General features: G+C 43.0%; 1 protein-coding gene across 2 annotated transcripts; it reads right to left on the bottom strand.

Annotated features, from left to right (window-relative positions):
* Positions 1–704: 704 nt before the first annotated feature.
* NUDT4 (nudix hydrolase 4) lies at positions 705–20,489 on the bottom strand. 2 transcript variants are annotated; one of them, XM_065742657.1, is made up of 5 exons: positions 20,089–20,489; positions 8,810–8,920; positions 2,891–2,935; positions 2,303–2,390; positions 705–1,140 (listed from the first exon to the last, which is right to left on the bottom strand). In XM_065742657.1, the coding sequence occupies exons 1-5, from the start codon at positions 20,185–20,187 to the stop codon at positions 938–940; spliced, it is 546 nt and encodes a 181-aa protein (XP_065598729.1). In that variant the 5' UTR covers positions 20,188–20,489; the 3' UTR covers positions 705–937. The 2 variants fall into 2 exon arrangements, with proteins under 2 accessions (XP_065598729.1, XP_065598730.1); XM_065742658.1 differs by having other exon boundaries at positions 2,303–2,387; positions 20,089–20,487.
* Between the last annotated feature and the right edge of the window lie 1,500 nt (positions 20,490–21,989).

The raw sequence follows: 21,989 nt of genomic DNA, 5'->3' as shown, positions 1-21,989 counted from the left end.
ACCACAGCCAGCTCCTGCTGGGCATGACTCCTCAACACGCTTGCTAATGAACACCACTTCACCTTAAAGGATGCCCATGGAGTAAGCCTTGTTTTCCTTTAAGCATTTTTATGGAGTAAGTCATTTTCCTTTAAGCATTTTTAAATAACAGGCCGCTCGTCGCTGGAGGTCAGCAGGCTTTGGATCCTGCCATGTAACTGCACCATGAACAAAACGTGCACCAAAATGCTGAAAGGAAAAAAAAGGGATGAGGGAGGGGAACTGCAACACTTCACATACACCCACTGACAGTTAATTAGTTGACCAAGTAACAGAAGTACAGCAAATGGGTTTGGGAATTGCAAGACATAGCTCTTGTCCTTGCTGCAGTCCTACATTACGTGAAGGTTGCATGGGACAAGGCAACTTTTTGGATGACTGAGGCAAACAGCACTGAGTGTTGGTATCCCTGGCTCTCAACATGGGTTAGTGCACTTCAGTGCAATCACACATCTCTGTCTGCAGCACTCTTGTCTCCCCCAAACAGTGCACTCTTCAGTTCCTAGTCATTTGTGGCTATCCAATAAGAGTTTAGTGTAAGACTAGTTGCTCAAGCCTTTCTCTAAGCAAGTACTCTTGCAGAACTACTGACAAGTCTTAAATAAGCTGAACACCACTTAGATGCAGATTTTATTTTAGAGGATATGGAAATTTATATACTCACGTTTCTTTTTTTTTTTTTTTAATGGCCTACTAAGGCATCTTAAAAAAATCCATATATGGCTTTGGTTTGCTGAAATACTATTTTACACTGTTAAAAAGGAAAAACGTGTTCAAATAAACTTGACATTATGACACATTGACATGTTTCACTTCGAACCGACAGTTAATGGGCGCCTGTGTGTAATCAGAGATGTCCCCCCTCGCGACGACATGATTAAAAAGGTAATCCAGATGTTTATCTCACAGTAGAGGGCAACCCAGAAGTCTGTGCAGAAGTGACATACAGGGAATTATTATCTGGGAGAGGGGGAACCATGGAGTTTCCATTTGTGGGTGAACAGCTCAGTTTCAGTTTTTCCAAGTACTCTGCATGGACAGGCTTGTGACACTGAAGGACCTTGATTGCATCTTCTACTTTAAACCATTCTCTTTTCCTTCCTGAAGGAATACAATCCACAAAGAAAAGAAGTTACAGATGTTTAGCGGCACCATCAGTTGCGATCTGATCAATTACAGCTCATTTAGTAGAAGACACAGCATGAAGACATGAAGAGAATGGAGGAGCACAGGAGAATCACTTAAGCCTGCTGAAACAGCTCACAGTACAGCAGGCAGTGGGCACAAGCTCATCTAGGCCTCCCAGGAACAAGTTATTATTTAAGGGACTTAAGACTGATCTCTTATACTGTTACCCCGGCAGTGCTCTGAAGAGCAGTGGGTCAGCAGCAGCCCATGCTGGATGGTGCCTGCAGCTCTGTGCTGAGCAGGAATGGAGCAGCACTGTCCTCATGGTTCCCATATACTCTGAGCCTGACAAAACCAATCCCTGTATCAATGAAGCAACAGTGTTGCTCTAAAGGGATGCTTGCATGCAATATATTCACCCCACCAAAACAAACTGAGCACAGTTTGGAAGATATCCTTACAGCTGTGTGCCACAGTAATGTTGTGAGTTTATGGGTATTAACTGTGCTTAAAGGGCCATCTCCTGAAAAAGGGCAAAGCACCAATCAAGGCAGGATGTGATTCTTGATACCACTCAACAGGATTTAAACCAGACAAACATTGTGTCTTTCAAGCACTAAATAGCAGATACACAAAAAGGAGTAGGTGTCATCATAAGGTCAGTGCTAGCACCACCAAAAAAAATTAAGGTGGAAATACATGCTGGCCATCACTTTCTTTTTGCAGGAGAATCAGGGAAGAAAGGCATATCAAAATTTTCCACATAGATCACTTTTATAAGATATCATAGAGCAAAACATGCCACATTTCAAAGAAAAAAGCCCACCTGCTGATATAAAATTCAGCCTGAGCATTAAGAGCTGTACTGGTAACTAACAACAAAGTTGATTCCATCTTAGTGTTTAGAATGCCTCACTAAAATAACGCATGAGTAACACAACATACTGGAAGCAGCTCTAGTTACATGTATACAGAAGCTTGGAAGAACTGCATCATCGTTTCTAATAATTTCACTTCATTAGAAAAGAATCCAATTTTTTTTTTACCAGGATTACGAGAAACATTTCAGAAAGTGAAGTTATTTGCTAACTGCAACATTTTAAGTGTAGCATATGAGGAGAGAGAATGCATTTACCTATATTAACAGAATCCTCCCAGTCTTCCAGTATTTCTGTGACAGTAAGAACATAAACGTACGTCCTATGCTTCCGATCCTGGTTCTGCTTGAATGTTAGAAGCACAGATTTTAATTCACAGCAAAAAATAGTTGTAAACATCACAGACATTCCACAGCTGGAACATTACAAGTTACTTACCCTAGAAAACATTTGCCAGCAAAACTGGCTCTTATTCTCATGGACTGTAACTCATGTATGGGAGTTTCGACCGTATTTGAAACCTTTGTTTTACTGGGTTCAAAAAAGATGCCTGAAGATGGTCAGTGCTTGCAGTTTTACATCCAGACACTCTTTCCAGAAAGGCTCTAAGTCTTCCCTTATTCAAACCTGCACACATCACGTGGCAGTAAAGGAACAACATCTGCCTCTCACATCTTCCAGCAGCAATTAAAGCTTTAAAATTGCAAACAAGTGCAAGTCTGACTCTGTCACATGGAAGCTGCTTTCTGCAGTTTATCCACTCATCAAAAAAAACCAACACAAAAACAATGGGACTGAACCCAACCGACAAAAGCTGTCTTCACAAAGTGAAAGAAATAGCTCACCTCAAATATCCCCAGCAGTCTGCCCAGCTTTCCCTTTACGCCAGCCTACAAAACAGACAGGAAAAGGAGTATTAACACGTGCTTGATCATTTCAAAAACCAAAACACTGTAGCAACAATATTCCGTGTCAGTGAATTACTTTTTCTTATTAGGATTATTTAAGCAATTATTTAACATAGGTTTTAATTACAGTGCTGCATTGCTCCTGGAGATTCTAGATATACAGTGAACACAAAAACCTGTTCTAATATGTAGCTTAAGGAGCACCTAAGTATCTCAAACCTCTCCATCCAGACCAAAGCCCACGTACTCTTTGAATAATATTTTATTAGAAGTAGAATCAATGCTGAAAAAATTAATCATGAAAGTCAACAGGCTATGAGAGAAATATATTAGTCAACCTAGAGACAGAACCATTAAAACTGCATTGCTATTTCTTGAAGAACTCAAGTCCTCCCAATACAGCAACAAACTGAACTACAAGTAACCAGGTGGCTCTTAGAGCATAATTGATTAACATGTTAATTTTCATAGGAATACATGGCTTGGGACAGGAAACCTTCCAACCCAATCTAGATTCCTCGAACTGTGCAGCATTACTAACTTTTGCATTCAGTATTATTCTCAGATTTTAAGTAAGCCCTATACGAATGCAACTGTCACAGCTTGTTGTGTAGTTAAGGTGGCTGTTACATCCCTGCAAGACTCCAGGGTTGGTTTCTACAGAAGTAATATACAAAGCTTCCTCCAACAGCAGTTATTTATGATCATCCACTTATCTCGAATAGATCTGAGTGCATTCCACTGAGACATGAACACGTGTGGAACCTACTGGTAGATAAAGCTGTATTTAGATTTTGCCTCCTTGTCTAACCGATACTTAGAGACGAGCTTCTTAGTGCCAAGATGACATTTTCTAGCCTTCAGTTTTGGTTTCCAGCTTCAACCAAAGTTACTGATGCCTTTAGGTAAAAGGGCCATATGGATCTTATTTACATTCTGGCATGCAGCTCTGACAGACACTGGGCAGGTTTCAGCAGTAAGCCTAATCAGCATCTCACAAGTGAACGCTACATGTCTTTCTTTTTAAAGGAAACAGATGGCTGATGTTATTTATTAGGCAGTTTTGATTAAAGAAGTCTGCTCTCAGCCTCTGCATCTCAGTCTTTTGCTTAACTAGAGCAAGAACTAGAACTGAAGTTAAAGGAAAGCTGTATACAACATCACAGCTTTCTTCACGTGTTTTTCAATTTCCCCCCACTTCTTAGCACCCCAGGTTCAGTGTGAATTTGTCATCTGTTTCACTACGGCCACAGGGAACTTGATGGATTCTAACAGCTCCTCTGTTCTGCCTCCACTCAAATCAGTAGTTTAAATAGATCCTCAACTGAGTAATTCTGAACTAAACAATGAAAGCTTTTGTGCAGCTAGATGTCACCAGCTATCAGTGTGATTTCTCTTGCCGATTCCTAGTTGCTCTCCAGGCAGACATGTGCTTCCAAAAATGGGGCATCACTCCTATGGACAGGAGCATCTTTCAAAACTCTCATATCCAGACGTATAGAAGGCAGTGGCTGGAGTCTCATGTCTTTTTTTCTGCAACTAAACTACTCTCACCTCAAATGAATAATATCCATCATTTAAGAAGTGCCATAATGCTGGTCGAAATGGAATCACTGCTGTTTCACCCCATAACCTTTCTGGCCTGGAGGACTCACTGCTGGCAGATCCCAATGCAGCGCCGCAGCAGAGGTACCTCGTGTTTCCTGTAGATGGAGCAAGAGCCCTGCTGGAATTTTCAGGCTCACAGTCTACCAGCATAGAAAGCTGCTTAAAATCTGCAAGATTATAGAGTCATTTCAACCGTGGGATCTGTTGGACAGTGCTTCAATGGCTGCTGCCATGAAAACACAGTGCAAGGCTATTCCTGCTCCCTCTTGCATACTTCTGGAACTTAAAAGGGTTTCATTGTACCACTGTATAATCTCATTTAAGAGGGTTTTTAAATTTTTTAATAAATCAACATAGTTCAAGTCTCTATTTTTTCAAGTATTAGTTACTTGCTGCAGCAGATCCTTTTATTTCTTGTGGAAGGTTTAGGTAACATTACTGGCACTTCTATTGTTGCAGCAGATTAACCAGAATCCACCTCTTCTTCCCAGAAAGCTGTATTTCCACAGGTCAGGGAGAAATTACACGTATTCTGGCTGACATTTCAATATACTCAGCAGAAACAGTCTTTTTTTCTTTATGTGAGATGGAAGAAAAGGCAGTGGGAGGGTACTCTTTTTAAGAGGCCAGACAATCATCTCACCCCCCCTTATGTGTCGTATTTCCCTTTGAACACTGCATGTGCAAGTCACTCCCATTTCCACCTTTCGTGCCATCTGATTAAAGTCCAAGTCCCAGTTTCAGTAACAAAGCAGCTCTGCATTTCTGAGCAAGGTGGGATTGCTTTACCCTGCTGAGTTCATTCTGATATCCTAGTTTCAGGTTTGTAAGCTTGTATCTAAAGAAACTGACAGGTTACATTCACTACCTTAACCCACAAAATGACGGTCAGTTTTTACTATGTAACCTCAACAGTGGAGGAGAAAGAAAGAGTAAGGTAATTCATACTAAATTTACTGGAGGAAAAACCCTCACCACTAACATGAGTGGAGCTCAAAGACAAAAAACAACAGGAGTGACTCAGAGTCTGACTATGGAAGAAGAACAGTGCAGGTAGCTTTGACTGCATTTGTTCTCTGCTTCGGTTTTAAAAACAAAGATTTTTAAATACACCACTTTTTGCAGGAAACCAAGTGATATTTAGGGCCAGTGGGCTAACACGCTGTGAGCTACCAGCACTCCAACCACTCGGGACAACCCTTACGACACCCACCATCAATGCCTCTGTTTTAATAGGTTACCAGATGCTGATGGTTAATTTGTGCATGACCCAATACCAAAGAAACACGGTTCAAAGGAGTGCCACAGTGTGCCTGCTTTGAAGTTTATTCATTCACAAAACTCTTAACAGTTCACTTCACTGTACTGCAACCAGCTTGCCAGGTGACATTGACCTTAGAGTAAAAATAGAAAGGACATACAACTCTAAAACAGTTAGTGTGAGTTTCCATGGCTCAAGTAAAAGCCCTGAAAAACCACTGCAGTGTTCATGAAGAATGGTGATTTTCCTTGCAGCCTTACAGCAGCACACAAGATTCAGCCTGTGGCTTAATTCTGTTTTGATTTGGGTCATGAACTTTTAACATTCATAATCAAATGGCCTTCCAGTACCTGAACAGAACCTACTGGAAAGCTGGGGAGGGACTTTTTATAAGGGCAGGTAGCAACAAGATGAGGAGAAATGGCTTTGAACTGGAAGAGGGCAGATTTAGACTAGGTTATTAGGAATAAATTCTTTACTGAGAAGGTGATGAGACACAGAGAGGCTGTGAATGCCCCCTCCCTGTAAGCAGTCAAGGCGAGGCTGGATGAAGCATTGAGCAGCCTGTTCTAGAGGGAAGTGTCCCTGCCTACAGCAGGGGGGCTGGAACTGGATGATCTTAAGGGTCCCTTCAAACCCAAACCATTCTACAATTCTATGAAATGCTGAAAATCCTCAAGCTGTTGAACAAGCATTTCCAAATAATTTTTGCTCACTGAAGCCTCTGTCTTATGAGAAACCTATATGTACTTAAAAGCACAGCTAAGAGTTGAATGAACATGGCTGGCAGGTCATGCCTCACTCTGGAATAACACCAAAAAAAAGTGTAGCCACCATCAGAAAAATGAATAAGAATTCATTTGTCCTGTGAACAAGATGGCCACACCAGCACCTCTCAGGAGCTTGAGATCTGTTGGTTTCTTTCACTTGAGAAACAATTACTCTTGTGGTGTATAAACACCGATGATATTGCTGTTTTTTCAGACTGCTTTTCCATCACAAAGGCTCCTACTGAGCATTTTGACTGCAGCAGTATTTCAGATGAGGAAACATACGAAATCTTATCAGGCACAAGATTTTTTTTTTTTTTAAATTCACATCTGATTCTGTAGGTTGCATATGTGCTCAGCATTCTACACACAGTACCCTGTTTCTTCCTATGGTCTTGCCTAGCAGACCGCAACTTCATTTTCATATGGCTCTCTATGCAATACACTTTTTCTAGTAGGACAAGAATACACAGTGAAGAACCCACAGAACCATCTGTAAGAGGGATAAAATTCCTGACCAGGATCCCCAACATGGAATGATAAGGTTGGAAAAGACCTCTATGATCACCCAGCCCAACCGTCAGCCCATCCCCACAGACCATGTTCCTTAGTGCTGCATCCACGTGGTTTGGGAATGCCTCCAGGGACAGTAGAAACCTCTGCCCTGGGCAGCCTCTGCCAGTGCCCAGACACTCTTTCTGAAAATATTTTTTTCCTAATACCCAACTTGAACCTCTCCTGGTGTGACTTGAGTCCGTTCTCTCTTGTCCTGTCAGTTACCTGGGAGAAGAGGCCAACCCTCACCTCACCACAACCTCCTTGCAGGTTGCTGTAAGAGACTGAGGCATGGGCAAGTCTTGCTTTGCCCTGACAAAGAAGCAGGGGCAAGGGCAGAACTCTGCTATGGGAGGACCACTTCACAGAAGGGAGCTGGCATTTTCATTTTTCACTATTTGCTCTATTTTTTTTCCCCGCTGATCTGAAAACAATTCCAAAGCACAGAAAAAAAATCGGGAGTAGCCAAATTTTTACTGTCTGTACAAAACAGCCACAAAGTTTTCCATGTCTGGGCAGCGTGTGCAGCCTGACTGGGCCGTATTCCACACCTACTCCTCCTTTGCTATTCCAGCCTCACCCTCACAGGCTTCACACCTCTTTCAAGGCAGCACTACAGAAATTTGTGAGCACAGCCACAACCTGAAGTACTCCTCAGAATATTCTCAGAGCAGAAGCATATGTAGCAGAAAACTAAGTACCAGCCTCCATGTCACAACTCACTGCTACACTACTTTGCTATGGCATCAACCTGACAGCTCTGTAAGTAGCACTGTCTGCAAACAGAAGCTTGACCACTGGTATTTCTGGTCAACACCTCAGACAACTTGATGACATATTAAGATGGGAAAAGTGTCAGGACTTTCCCTAGAGGTTCCTTTACTGCCCCTCATACAGAGGATCCAGGATCTTTGCCTCCTTCAAATGGCACCTGAGTGCCTGGTTGCAGTCTCCTTCACTTTTATAAATACAGGAGCACTTGTCTGAATTCATCTTGGTTAGTTCAAAACTGGCCCCTGCAAAACTGAACACAGTAAGAAAATCTGGAATAACCTTGAATCAGTGAGGTTTATTTATGCTTGAATCTTGCTGCATAAAGGTTGCTAAGAGCACTGAATACCAAATTGGTTTGTTCTCCACATAAGGTGGGAAAAGAGTCAACAAAAGAGAGCACACAGAATTCATTCTGACACCAAAAGGCAAGGAAATTTCAGGCAAGCTACATTTACATCAAGTTCCTGTGCCCCTACAACAAAGCTAAGAGTCTTAAGGGTATGCAAACTGAAGTACCAGGGTAGTACAGCTAATCCAAAGAAGAGAAAAGCACTGAAAAAACACATTATGCATGACGATAATTAACAACATCAGTGTGCTCTGTCATACTGGGATGACAAAGCTGTTTAATGCTGGATATTCTGTACTTCACTCACTTTCTAGTATGTACCAGCTTTCTCTAAAACCTTGTACTTTCTGTACAGTGTCCAGAGACACAGTGCAAACCCCCCTCCCTGGAGATGATATTCAAGAAGCATACGGGTATGATCCTGGACAACTGGCTCTAGGTGGCTCTGCTTGAGCAAGGATTGGAGGTGACCTCCAGAGCTCTTTTTCCTTTCCTACCTCAGCCATTCTGCAATGAAATAGTTGGAAATTTTTTGTTACCTCCTCATACACCTCTCTGACAGCTGCTCCTCCAGGCTCCTCTTCTGGTTCCATTCCTCCACCTGGTACAATCCACTGATCTGGGTATCGGCTACTGCTTACTAACAGCACCTGTGAATAATGGAAATGACTGTTAAATACAGCTTTTAACTCAGGAATCTTGGTATTATCTACTTTTTTTCCATAGCACACTTATTTACTTCAAAAATGAAGAATAGGTAACTGGGAATTATAAAAAGCATTTAAAACCACAATCAGGAAAAATCAAAATTAACATTAGCTTTTTTAATACAAAGTCAAGACAGTTGTTTCACAGATACACTTTCTTCAGATGCTTGGATACAGAATGGGAAGTACATAACAGTGTGCACAAGAACAAAGACACACAGCAAAACAGATCATCACACAAGGGGTAAAAACTAAGATATTATCATCAAACACAAACCAATTCTCACAAAACAGGATATTTTGGCTAAAGAACTACCCTTCTCAAAGTAGCTGTAATTTTTAGTCTTAAAAAAGCTTCTCTTCAATAACTGAAGTGTGATATTAGCACAGTAAGCTTACAATATTGCATAACTAAATTAAAGAGCGCTGCACTGGCTCTTGTTCAATTTCCTTTCTTCTAACACCTCTCTACGAGGAAAAACTGGAGCATACTGAATTTTAAATGACTCCTAAGATCATTAACAGGTTTTAAGTGACATTAAAGTGAATGTTTTAAAAACTTGTGTGCCACTTGGTTGTACCACTGACACATACCAATTTACTGACCACTGCTCAGAGTTGAGAACATGTTCAGCTATCTGTACAACATATTAAGGACTAGGATGCCTCACATCTGGAGTAATTTGCAGTAGAGGACTATGAAAATGATATCTTGATTCAAGACTACACAGAAATGAACACTACTGTGTTTAAGACATGCTCCAAGTAAGACGCCTCAGACACATCAGCACTGTGCCTAGATGAACACTGCATGTTCAAGGCAACACTTAACACTGGCACTATCCTGAAGTCACAAGGCAAGTGTTCAGGGACATAAGGACAGGATCGATACTTGGGTCTTGGAAATCTGTGACAAAAGTCACAATAAGGACCTTAGCTGAAAGGTTTACCTGTTGCCTGCTGGCAAATGACAGTTAAGTCTTCACAAACTGCCTCTAATAGTGTCTGAACTCACCCTTCTGTTTAATTAAAAAGAACAACAGTTCTGTCATGAGGGCAACAGGGACATGCACATCACCTAAACTGTGTCCCTTCAGCACTCAAGAAACATGGTGTAGGTTCACCTATAGAAACTGGGCAGTATAATTAGATGAACACAACACAGGTGCTTACTGAAGCACACCTAATCGTAATATTTAATTGCAACCACAAGCTGTTCTGCTCTTAAGAACTCTTTATGGTGCCAGTTCCCCCAAGTTTTTACTATGCTAAATGAGGAACACAGAAGAGACCATCACTGAGTACAGAAATCACTCTTAATACCTGATCTACATGCTCAGACTTTCAGTCAACTCAAGTATTTTATTTGTATACTTTATCTAGTAACAATCAGTAAAAGGAACATTGAACTTGATCCTTATCAGGCTTTTTGTTGACTAGTATCCTTTGATACCAACAGGGACACAGCTCTATTACCTGTAGTTGTAAACAGGCTTTTAAACACACAGGTGGGATGCTGCTTAAAGCCCAAATGTAAATACTGAGTTTATGAATACATTTGTGGGATCCGAGACATAAGCACTGCCACGTTATTTTCTGCTGATCAAATTCATGCTCATTGCAGTCACGTGAAAACTAGCAACAGCGATGAACAAAAGGATGATTATCTAACATTAAATCATTCCCAGCTTAATAGAATGGTTTTAATCAGCACTTACTGTTTAGTTAAGCTAGACATAAAATTCTTAATTACTATTAAGGGATAAATCCAGCTGCTGATCCTGGCAGCATAGCATAAAGCCAGGAATGTTTTATGCCTTTATATGTAGTTGTTGACGACTGCTAACCCAATCAATAGCCTGTTGGGCTGGGTTTGTATACCTATTCATTTTAAATTACCCTTTTAAAAGGCAGAAGCAAATGCATCTTAGCATCTAATCAACGTTAAAATACACCACTCTACTTGATAGGCTTCAGTACATACAGTGAGATGTGCTACTGCCTAAGAGTTCATTTTGGCAAATTCCCAACTCCCCACTAACCTTTTGCAATCAAAATATTTTCTCAAGCATCACTGCTTCTGAGCTTCCTGTTATCCCACTAATTTTATGATCTGAATGTAAAGAACCTTACTGAATTACATCCCTGGGACTTTCAAACACACAACTTTTCGCTCCCACCAGAATCACCCACCTTGGGGGATGCTAGCAACAACATACTCCATGGCAGTGAATTTCAACACAGCATTGAGAGTTGCTTAGTACCAATTCTAAGATTGAATGGTATGGCTAAAAAGCACTCCATACCTCCTTGCAGTTCTGGAAGCAAACAACCTTGCACTTACTTGCCTGGTTGGCTTTTGATTCTATAAAGGGTTTAATTTTCAGGTACTTCTATCTGTAACTGGCCAAAGACAGATCCCACAGTACTGGCATGACTACACAGATCACTTAATGAACGCACCAGAAAGCTCTGGCTGCTTCAAAATGTGCTCACTTGGCAGAAAAGCTGCAAGATTGGCAGCAAAGAATCATCAATTAATTTTCCTTTAATGTAAGAGGCGCAAAGCAGGAGAAGAGATCCAGGTCACCTGAACATCCTGTCTCTTGAGTAGGGTAATCTTCAGGCAGATAGCAATACTCTGCTGAAAATAAGGACTGCACAATCTAACACACCCTTATTTTTTTCCAAGCCTGTGAACACCAAATTTTACCTTGTATATTCTACCAAGCTCTTCCTATGCAGAGAAATCTGCATCCTGTATCTCTGAGTACAAAGGAAGGTTCCTGCACCCAAAGGATTGAAATTACCTTTTATCATGCTACTTTTTATCATATAACTTGCCAGTGATCACCGCCTCTCTCACATCCCTCAGAAAGCTTTACTGATGATTGTTTCTCTTCTTTAAAAGAGCAGTGGCATCCAATCTGCTTGCTGGTTATATTCTTACGCTTACCTTACACCAAAGACTAAGGTAAAACTATTGTTTTTCATATGTCAAGTGAGGCAGTAAAGTTGCAAAATTCAACAAAAAGAAGAAAAAAAAGTATTCTTCCATTACGTCTTACTAACCGAGTTTTTACCTTGCCCAGGAATAGCAATGACCTTTGCACATAGCAAGGGAGAAGAATAGCTTGCCAGCCTACTTGTAATAAGCAGCTATCAGTACGCTTAACCAAGAGATGGTTAACCAAAAAAACAAAGGTAACTACAGAGCATGTGGCATCATGGGACTTGCTCACTATAAATGTTAAACTTGCAGATAAACAACTGAAAGTTTCTAGAAGATGCCAAAGTTTTGGCCTGCCTGATGTTCTCAAGGCAAAAGAAGCATGTGAAAGTTAGCGGCCATATATTCCAGAAGATTAAAATAGCAACTGCCCAGAGTAATACAGATTACAACCCCAAGCTATTTCTCCTTACATTTTTACAAAGTATCATGGTTTTTCATGATCCTTGACATTGGGGCATTACAGCTTACAGAAATAATTGGATTAAAAATAGCTTACAGCAAAAAAGATCGAATCAAGGCTGAGGCTGAAGGCTGCTAGACAGAACAAGCAAACTCGCACAGTTGGATTCCTTGACTTCAAAGCACAACTGCCTATGACTTGAAGTGATGGAAGAGGAAGCAGCAGGAGCTGGTATAAACAGACCAGAAGATGCACATTTTTTTTATAGTGGATATATCGGTTGCAAGAAAAAAAAACAAGAAACATACTTGCAGATGAAAGGGTTCCACAGAAGTTGCTATTACCTGTCTGTAGGCTCCCTCCTTCCAGCCTAACCACATCTATTCTTTCCTTCCTCACTGCACACCCCATTTCTTCTATCACCCACACCAAACCACTATATCCAACTTGCTATTTCAGCTGCCTGACAGGAATAGCTATGTTAGCCCTTTTTTCATTCAGTACACAGTAGAACTGACAGTATATAAGGAACAACTTCCAGGAGGGGAAAAACAAGTCAATCCCTTGCCCCCAAACACAAAGTGAGCACGTGCAGCACCAGCCCAGAGAGCACAGCCTGGGCACACCCCTGCATGGATGAAGTAAGGATAAGGCAGGTGCATGGAAAAGGAACACAGATCCCAAGCTCTATGAAGCTGAATTCACATGAAAAACTGCAGAATGTTTAAACTGGTGGGAGTATAGGGAAAAACTGGAAGGACAAGAGGTACCTCTCAAGTACATAACAATTTCAAAATGCTGTTACAGAAAATAAAGGTACTTTATGTCCTCAGAACTACAGGAACGATATTTTTGAAGGAAAAGTTTCCAATTCTACTGCAAGAAATCATCAGGACTCACTTTGTTAGAAATTAATATAATCTAACCTAGCATACTCATCATGGAAAAATCCAGGCTATCTGGCCATTTTGCCAGCTACAATTACTTGGAAGAGTCAAAGGTGACTGAAGCCAAACACAGCCAAAAGGGTCAGCCAAGGCCTATCAGCTACTTAAATACGGCCATCAGCAGATGCTTGGGTAGGAACACAAACAGGAAATATTTTACTATTCCCCAAAAAACCCTGACCTCCACTTGTTTTTCCACTCAGGACCATCCTTAGAAGCACTGAGCAACTAATGAGTGCTCCAACACATTACTGAGAAGCCAGGAAAAGCATCTTTAATATATGCTACCAACATTAAAATAGACACTTGGACCACATTTACAAGATTCTCCCTGTACATAGGAAACACAGACTGCAAATTAGAGTGTGTATTTCAACCTGTTGTAGTTAAGAAACTTCCTTCATCTGATACTTTTTAATTATTTGAAGAATCCTTGCCTCCTTTCAGTAGTTCTGAAATAAGTTTCTCAGTTCCCCTGTAGACTGCTACAGTACCCTTGCCCCAGAATATCTCACTCTGGACTCCAGAGACTAGAAACATGCAGTGGACCTTCACCACTTGCAACAGCAATGCCACACAGGTAGTATTTAATAAGGGGCATACTTTTGTCTTCCTGACAATATTCTCCATAGTCTGCCTGCTTAGACTTCTCCACTTTACTGTAATCATTCCTAAAATTATAATACAGCAGCAGAAAAAAAAAAAACAACAAACTTGTCAGACTTGACAGCATTTTAAAAATGAATTCAAGTCAAGGCCACATCATCTTTATTCTTCCAGCTTACACTGGGGCAGTGAGTTCAGGAAGGTGATGACTACGCGGCCATACAAAGGTCAACACAGCAACAAACCAATGCAGGAATGTATATCTCTAGCTGCCACATTTCAGATCAACTGAAACTCAAGAGCCTCTAGTGAACTACTTTACTGAAAAAAACAAAAACCTGAAAAGCAGTGTACTCAATAATGCCAGGTTTAAAAAGGTTTAGTTAGCAGAGTGAAGAAATGCATAATAACTAGCAGTATATTTACCTAAGGGCTGGGGAACTTGAGCACAGCATCTTGAAAGCAACCCAGAAAACTGAAGTTTTGTCCAAACAACACTCAAGTCTGAAATAACACTCCAAACTTTATGCATGAATCACTGATCAAAGCACTGACACGATATTTAGGTATCAGTGCAACTTCACAGGCATTCAAAAGATGAACAGTGAATAAATAATATATGCATATATTTCACAAAACTTCAAAATCACTTCTGTAAACGATTTTTAGAGATTTTACAATTTAAGGTGTAAAGCAATAGGGATTAAGATCAGCCTTTTTCAGTTAAGGCTTTGCCTTAACTCAGAATTAAAATTCCATTATTCCATCAATTCTCCTTTCAGTGATATTCACATGTTTAGGCAAATTCTTGTTAACACTGAACCAGAAGTCCCTTCCTCCAACTATTTAAAGTACTTTGTTCTGTTCTTAGGCTGAAGTGTTCATATCAGGCATGGCAGCCCAGTGTTTCAGCTATAACACATTTTCTCACGTCAGCAAGGACTGGTGTCACACAACTCTCCTCCGGAGCTTTACTAAGTTTTCACAAAGCAGATCTGACAGGACTTGTGATTAATGGAGTGTGTCTTGCACCCAGCTGTGTATCAAGGTATGATTTCTTGACACAAAAAGCCCTCTAAATAATCCAGGAAATTTCCCTAAAACACCTATGCAAGTTAATTTCACCCCTCAGACCCAGTAAGTTCCCAATCCATCTTATAGGACTGCCTTCTCTCCTGCTGGCCAACACAGACCAAGGAAGACAACACATCACCCAGAAGTGGTCCAACAGCCAGACCTCGCCTCACTGCCCATTTCTTTGTAACTTGAAACTGGCCTAATCTGGAGCAGCTGAACTCAGCTTTGCTGGTTACTCAGCAACATAATCCATCTGACCAAGGGATCAGCTTCCAAGTACTTTTCAAGAAGCAAGAGCTCCAAGTCTCTGAGAAACCACTTAGCTGTAGGTAAAGACATGACAAGGTTACTTCTCAACATGTACCAGGTTAGCTTTAGGCCTTTGTTGTATTTAAGATACTTTGAACTGCCCCTCCCATACAGACACAACATGAAACCATACATCTTTGAGACAAAATTTATTTCAAAATATTTAATTCACAAGATCAGTTCCACTGAAGTGCTTTAGCACTAGATCAGGTTGGAGAGTTCCATGAAGTCAATTGGCTGGCCAAAGCCAAATCATCTTCCTTCAAGCTGGAATAAATGGAGAAAGCCACCCCATTAAACTTTGAAAGTGTTCTACAATGAGACAAAAAAATATACACATCAAGCTGTCACCACGGAACTCAAATCTATAAATGATACAAAAAATGTTACTAAAAATCCTATCTAGAAATGTATGTATATATAACATCTTGGACATATGCATAGGTATGCACGAAGTTTTTGAAGACATCTGCCACTCTGTTATTTTGTAGAGACTGACAGCACTGAAGTTTGTGCGCCCAGAACTAACAATGGCTATTCAAAGACAAGTTCAGACACCCATTTAAATCCTCAGTGTAACCGTGGGTACTGAAAACAGTACTTGAGGTATTTCTCCCAAGAAACAGCCCATGGCTGGACCAGCTTCAACATCTGAACAGGCCTCTGGGAAGATGGGAGCTTCCTCCTGCGCTTTCAGGCTTCCACTGCTGGCAAGTAGATGTAGCTTGTCAGAACAGATCCTGACATTAAGGCAAGGGAGGTGTGTGCCTTGGTTTCAGAAAACTGAAGAATGGTTTTAAACATTTGAAGAGCACTATTTAAGTGACACGTTGGCAACCATGGGGATCTAGGTAGGTTCAACAGCAGTTTCTTAAATCTTGACGTTTGATAGCCAGACAAATAAAAGTTTATGAATTGTACTCAAAAGGTTATACAATAGTAAAACCCTAATGCTTTTAACCAAGTTATGAGGCAATAATTAACAAATACATCCGCTAACAGTGGTAAAATAAGTATATCTACATTTCCCACAAGTGATAATTACTACCATCTCAGAAGTACAAGGACACCCTCCCCACTTATTTTCATCTCTCGTACAATAATCAGCAAAACAAGAAAAAATTGAAAATGGGTCTTTCCTTCAATTTTTGCTAACAATTTTAATGAAACTTTTTAGATCAGATGCAAAAAACTGCTTGTTGATCACTGAAGTAGAGCTTTCAATATTATATTTAATTACATAGATCAGTGTTTGCAGATGCCCAAATAATTAGAACACACTCGAGTTTTACACTCAACATATTTAAAAATAACTGCTCGTTTATTTGTATAACATGCAGTTGATAGAAAAAAACTTTCAAAATTGTTTTAGTTATTAAAGTGACTAGGAAAACACATATATTAGTTGCCAACCTGGCCTTGATCTCCACTCTACGAGGTGAGCATTTCCTCACCTATCGTCTGGTCTGACCCTAAGCAAGCAGGAGCACTTTGTGCAAACCTAGTGTTTAACAAAGAGTCAATTCCACCTGTGGAAGTCACCAGCCCTTGCAGCACTGCAAGAGGCTCTCCTGCTGCTCATCCTGGAGGTGCCATGCTCATATCTGAGCCACGCACAAGAGACTTGCATTTCCTCAAGCATAAATATGCCAGCCCATCCCAGCCTGCTGAATACCAATCAGCCTTAAATGTACACCTACCAGCCTCTTGCAGAGATGCTGTGTGCAGCCCCCACGCTTCATGCCTGCAAAGCCTTGTTTCATTTTTCATGGGATTTCTCCTGCTTCATTTCCAGCCATTTTTTTCATTTGAATGGCAGACAGTGCCTGCTAATACTGTTTCATTTTGATTAAGAATGGCAGAAGGACTCAGTACTTAATCTGATATTCAGCTATCTTGCTCTCTCAGCCCAAATGATGACTCTGAAATAATCAAAACAGGCTTCACTTTAAAGACAGCAGTCTAAGAAATGTTATTTTAAAGTACTCCAAAATCTACAAAGGGACTGGCAACATTATTTGGCTACTCAGGTTTCCAAGGTGCTTTCAAAAAAAACCCAAGAAACACACAACACCACAGCATGATGTTTACAAAAATCTAAGGTAAACTGTCAATGCCAGCAGACTGACATTCACTGGGTCCTTTGAAAGATGATGCAAGAATGGAGGATTTTTGCAGTGGTGCAGCCATTTGGATACACATCAGCTGTCCCACAAGTGTATGCCTCATGCTGCAGTGCCAGCCCTCCAGACAAAGCAGAAGCATTTGATAGGTTACAGCCCCATTTCCACCCCCAACATCAAAGAGAAGTGGCTTTTCTCAAATCTGGCAGCAAGGACTGTTGGTAACTCTAATGGACAGTGCTGCAGCCAGAGAGCAGGAGCACTGTGACTGCTCCCAGATGTTTGCAAGGACTACCAGACTGACCACAGTTTCACAGGCATCCTACAGCTCACCTATGTTTTGAATGAAGAAATAGGAAAAGAAATGTATTTCCCTTCACTTGAAATAAGTCAGGAAACGAAGAATGGCATATCAATTATGTTCCTTCATAACCCATAAAACTCAGCTGTAATGTAGGCTTCAGTAGCACTAGAAAGATAGCACAAGAAGATCAAAATGGGCAAGGAACACATAAAAAAAGCCATAAGTAGATTTTCCAGCAAGATTCATGACAGATATACTGCTGTATATAGTAGATGTTTTCACTAAGGATAACCATGAAAATCTATTACTGAAATTTTAAGCCTCCTACTTGAGAGGCAGAGTCCACAAATCAGCACAAGCCCCCCTTTCAATATCCTGAAGTTGCAGAATTAAAATGGCAATTGGTAAAGAAGAATGTGTTGTGAATCCATCATGCAGGAAGAACTTTGGCTTTAGTGGAAATATCATGACTGGAAACAACCTGAGTATTTTATATCACTTCTAAGTGCAAGATGACTACACAACAGCTTTGCAGTCATGGTAAAGACAAGATCTATCACATTTTTTCTGTGGTATGGAGACTGAAGTATTAGTAACTGTCCACAAAAAACAGTGGGATTCACTTCAAAACAGCTCTGTTGCCCACATTCAAGAAATAATAGTATTAAACTAAGGGAGATAAAAGACAAATGGAATAGCGGAAGAAAGATTTTAGAATAGGCAGTTCTAAGACTTCAAAGTCCATCAAAACACTGTTAAGGAAAAACTGCTGTCTATGAAAGTGCTAAGTCAAAGTACTAGGAAGGAGATATAAAACTAGGTGAAACATAGGCACAACTGGACAGCATCCAGGCATTTACAGAGTCAGGGCAAAGATGGAGTACAAATTCTTAGGTTTGTTTCAGAAGACTGCAGAAGATATCCAGGTACTACTGTCCTTGTGGATCCTCTAGAGCAGAAGCTCCCCTGTCTCAAGTGCCCTGGAGAAGCAGGTTAGCTGAAAACTGATGGCACCATCTCCAGAGAACAGAAAAGGAAGCACTTCAAGCAGACCTATGCTGAAGTGTATTAAGAGAACAGTATTCAAGAACATCACAAGCATGTCTCATCCATCCAGCTGCAGCACATGGCTGGTGATACAAGTCAAAAACGAACAGCAGCAACAATAAACTAAGGCACAGGTTCTGCGGTGAGACAGTACCATCAGCACTTGGGAAACACCTGAATAAGGCTAGGGTACAACCACTGCTTTTCAGGAAGCAACTTGTCAGAAGACAATACAGTTAGCACACACTCCATGGGTGCCCTAAATCCACGTTACCCCATTCATTCCATCCTACAGCACATCTGCTCAGCAGCACCAAGCCCAGCCGGCACCAGCTATGCAAGCGCTCCACCTGCAGCACCCCAATGCTCTCCTGTGCCAGCACTGCCATCCTTACACAGCACAGCAAAGCCACCACCGCCACCCCGAGCTTCCGAAGCGCACTTTGTGCAGGGGCAACGCCTCCAGCAGCCGGGGGTCACAGCAGCCTTCTCCTTTAAAGCATCTAACACGCAGGGAATGTCACGAAGCACAGTGCTGCCCGGGTCGATGATCAGGAGGGAGCTGCGGGCTGTCCCCGCCGGGCGCTTAGGGACCCGCAGCACACGTGCCTCACTGACAGGCACAGGGCACACAGCTCCTCCCAAACCACGGGTAAAGGTGGAAAAAAAAACCAAACCCAAGTCGTAACCAGCGTATCGAAAGGCATAAAGAAAAAGACGAACAAAAACCAGGACAGGGCGTGCTTCCAGACAGCACTGAGACGCGTTGTGCAACGCATCCATCAGCGAAGTTCGCAGATAACGGCCGGTGCTGTTGACCTTGGCTGGGATGGAATAGGGCAAAGCTGTTACCATCTCCCGATCCTGCCGCAACGCCGCACCGCGCTGCCCCTCGGCGACCGAGAAACAACGAATAAAAGCTCCGAAAGCCCGACCGCGAGGCGGGACAGCATTAAACTCCTTCCCCCCCACAATCCCTTCCGCAGAGCCCCAGCGGTCGCACGCCGTGCCCGCAGCCCCGTCCCGCAGCGGCGCCGCCATTACGCGGGGCGCCTCCCGGCGCGCACAAAGGAGGCGCCGCCGCCCCGCGCACGTGGGCCCGCGCCCCGCAGCCCCAAGATGGTGGGCGAGAACCGCACCCGCCCCGCGCCACACGACCGCCGCCGCCTCCCCCGGCGCGGGGACGGCCACGCGTGGCGTCGCCTACGGAAACAAAGGGCCGCCAATCCTCCGCCCGGCTCCCGCAGCCCGGCTCCAGTCCCCCGGCCCCACGTGCCGGGCTCACCTCATCCTCCCGCTCGCTGCGGAAGCAGAGGCACGCCGCCCGTTTCTTGTAGCCCTCTCGGTCGTACGTCCGCGTCTGGTTCGGCTTAAATTTCATCATAGAGGCGGTGACCCGCCGGCAGCCCCCGGCCGCCGCGGCTCCTCTCCGAGCGGGGACGCCGCTCCCACTGCCGCGGGCCCCGCTAGGCGCTGGGGCGGGAGAAAGGCCGGCCCCGGCCGCTCGTCACAGCACCGCCGCAACGCCGCGACCGCCCCAGCGGCCGCGCCGCGCCATGGAGGCCCCGCTCCGCGCCGCCCCGCTCGCTCCAGCCCCGGCCGAGAGCCGCCGCCCCGCGCCCGAGCGCCGCGGCGGCCGCCCCAGCGCCCACTATTTAACTGAAACGCACATTCCTGCGCCCGCGCGCGCCGCGCCGCACCGCGCAGGCGCAGGGAGGTGGGGGGGGCGGGCCGCAGCGGCGGGCGGGGCCCGGAGGCGGGAGGGAAGGTAAAGGGCCGGGCACGGGGGTGCTTAGTCACCCGCGAGTGGCAGTGGAGCTGGGATGGGTGGGTCAGGCTGAGCTGGGTTGAGGGGTTCTCCGCGTGGAGCCCCGTGGTGGCGTGGGGCTGCTGGGAGGGAGCGGCTCCGCTCTCCTCCGTTGGGGCTGTGCTGGTGTTGTCTCAGTGGGGGTGTAGCTGTGCGTGCTTGCTTTTAGGAGGTGAGGTGGATAAAAGGCTCAGCCTTGTTTGCGGTCCAGCATTAGAGTCACAGGGTCTTTAAGGTTGGAAAAGGTCTTTTTGTGAGCATATCCCTGGGCTGGGTGCAGGTAGCTGTCAGCACTCAGCTGTGCTGGCACGTGGAAGGCAATGGGTGCTTCTGCTTATGGCAATCCGAGCTGTTCTGTGAATGTTTTCCCTAATTTGATGTTTAGAGCACAAAGAGAAGACTTAGGGTTTTCAGATCCTATCAATTTCTCAAATCCTACCTGCTTTGTGTTGCTCTAGAACCCAAATGCTTTTTCATTATAAGATTATCGTTATTTTATACTCTTGCTGACTTATGACAGGTGGGATCTGTGTCTGATTTGCGGCATATGTTGGAAAGACTGGTTCATCATGGCTGTCTCTTCTGGTTGTTAGCAACACTTGGACCTTCTGTTCTTCAGAGCTTAAACTGAAGGTGGTGGTTCTGTGCAATGTCACAACTAGGAACAGTGGAATATAGAAATGGGAAGCCAAAGTTATGTAGAATTACTTTATTACAGTTAGAAGTCATATAGTCAAAACACCCTAAGGTTAAGAAGCACCAAATCTGATTTGCTTTTTACCCATTGCTTTACTCGTATAAATCTGTCTTATTCTAAAGAATACCTTGCAATTGGCCTGGCAGGTTAGAGGTCTTCTTTCCCTTATCATTCAGAGTAGATCTGGCTCTTGTTGCAATGTATCATCAGTCACACCTCAGGCTGCGTACAGTCTTAATAATGATTTAATGATTCTAATCAGAGTTATTGATATATTTTTGCAAGGGAAGGAGGACCAATACCCAATTAGCATCGGGAATTGGTATTAGAAAGCTTAAATGACATGGAAACCTCTGAGAGTACTGAGGAAGAGACAAAAAGCATGTATGTAATGCTTGCATTTGTGGACTTGTCCATAATGCAGAAAACAGGGTGTGGTACAGTGCAAGTAAACAAGTTAATAATGCAGTTTATACCACTATTTTTTAGATTCAACTTTTCTTCTTCACGGTGCAGTGATGGAGCACTGGCACAGCTGCACAGAGAGGTGGTGGAGTCTCCTTCTCTGGAGTCGTTCAAGACCTGCCTGGACGCCTATATGTGCAACCTGGGCTAGGGAGCTGCTATGGCAGGGGGCTGGACTCGATGATCTCTAGAGGTCCCTTCCAACTGCTACAATTCT

Source organism: Cyrtonyx montezumae, unplaced genomic scaffold (assembly GCF_038088225.1).
Source record: "Cyrtonyx montezumae isolate F1298 unplaced genomic scaffold, pur_monq_1.0 scaffold_3, whole genome shotgun sequence".
NCBI lineage: Eukaryota > Metazoa > Chordata > Aves > Galliformes > Odontophoridae > Cyrtonyx > Cyrtonyx montezumae.
Note: the sequence above shows the minus strand (reverse complement) of the source record. Positions and strands in the feature narration are given on the sequence as shown.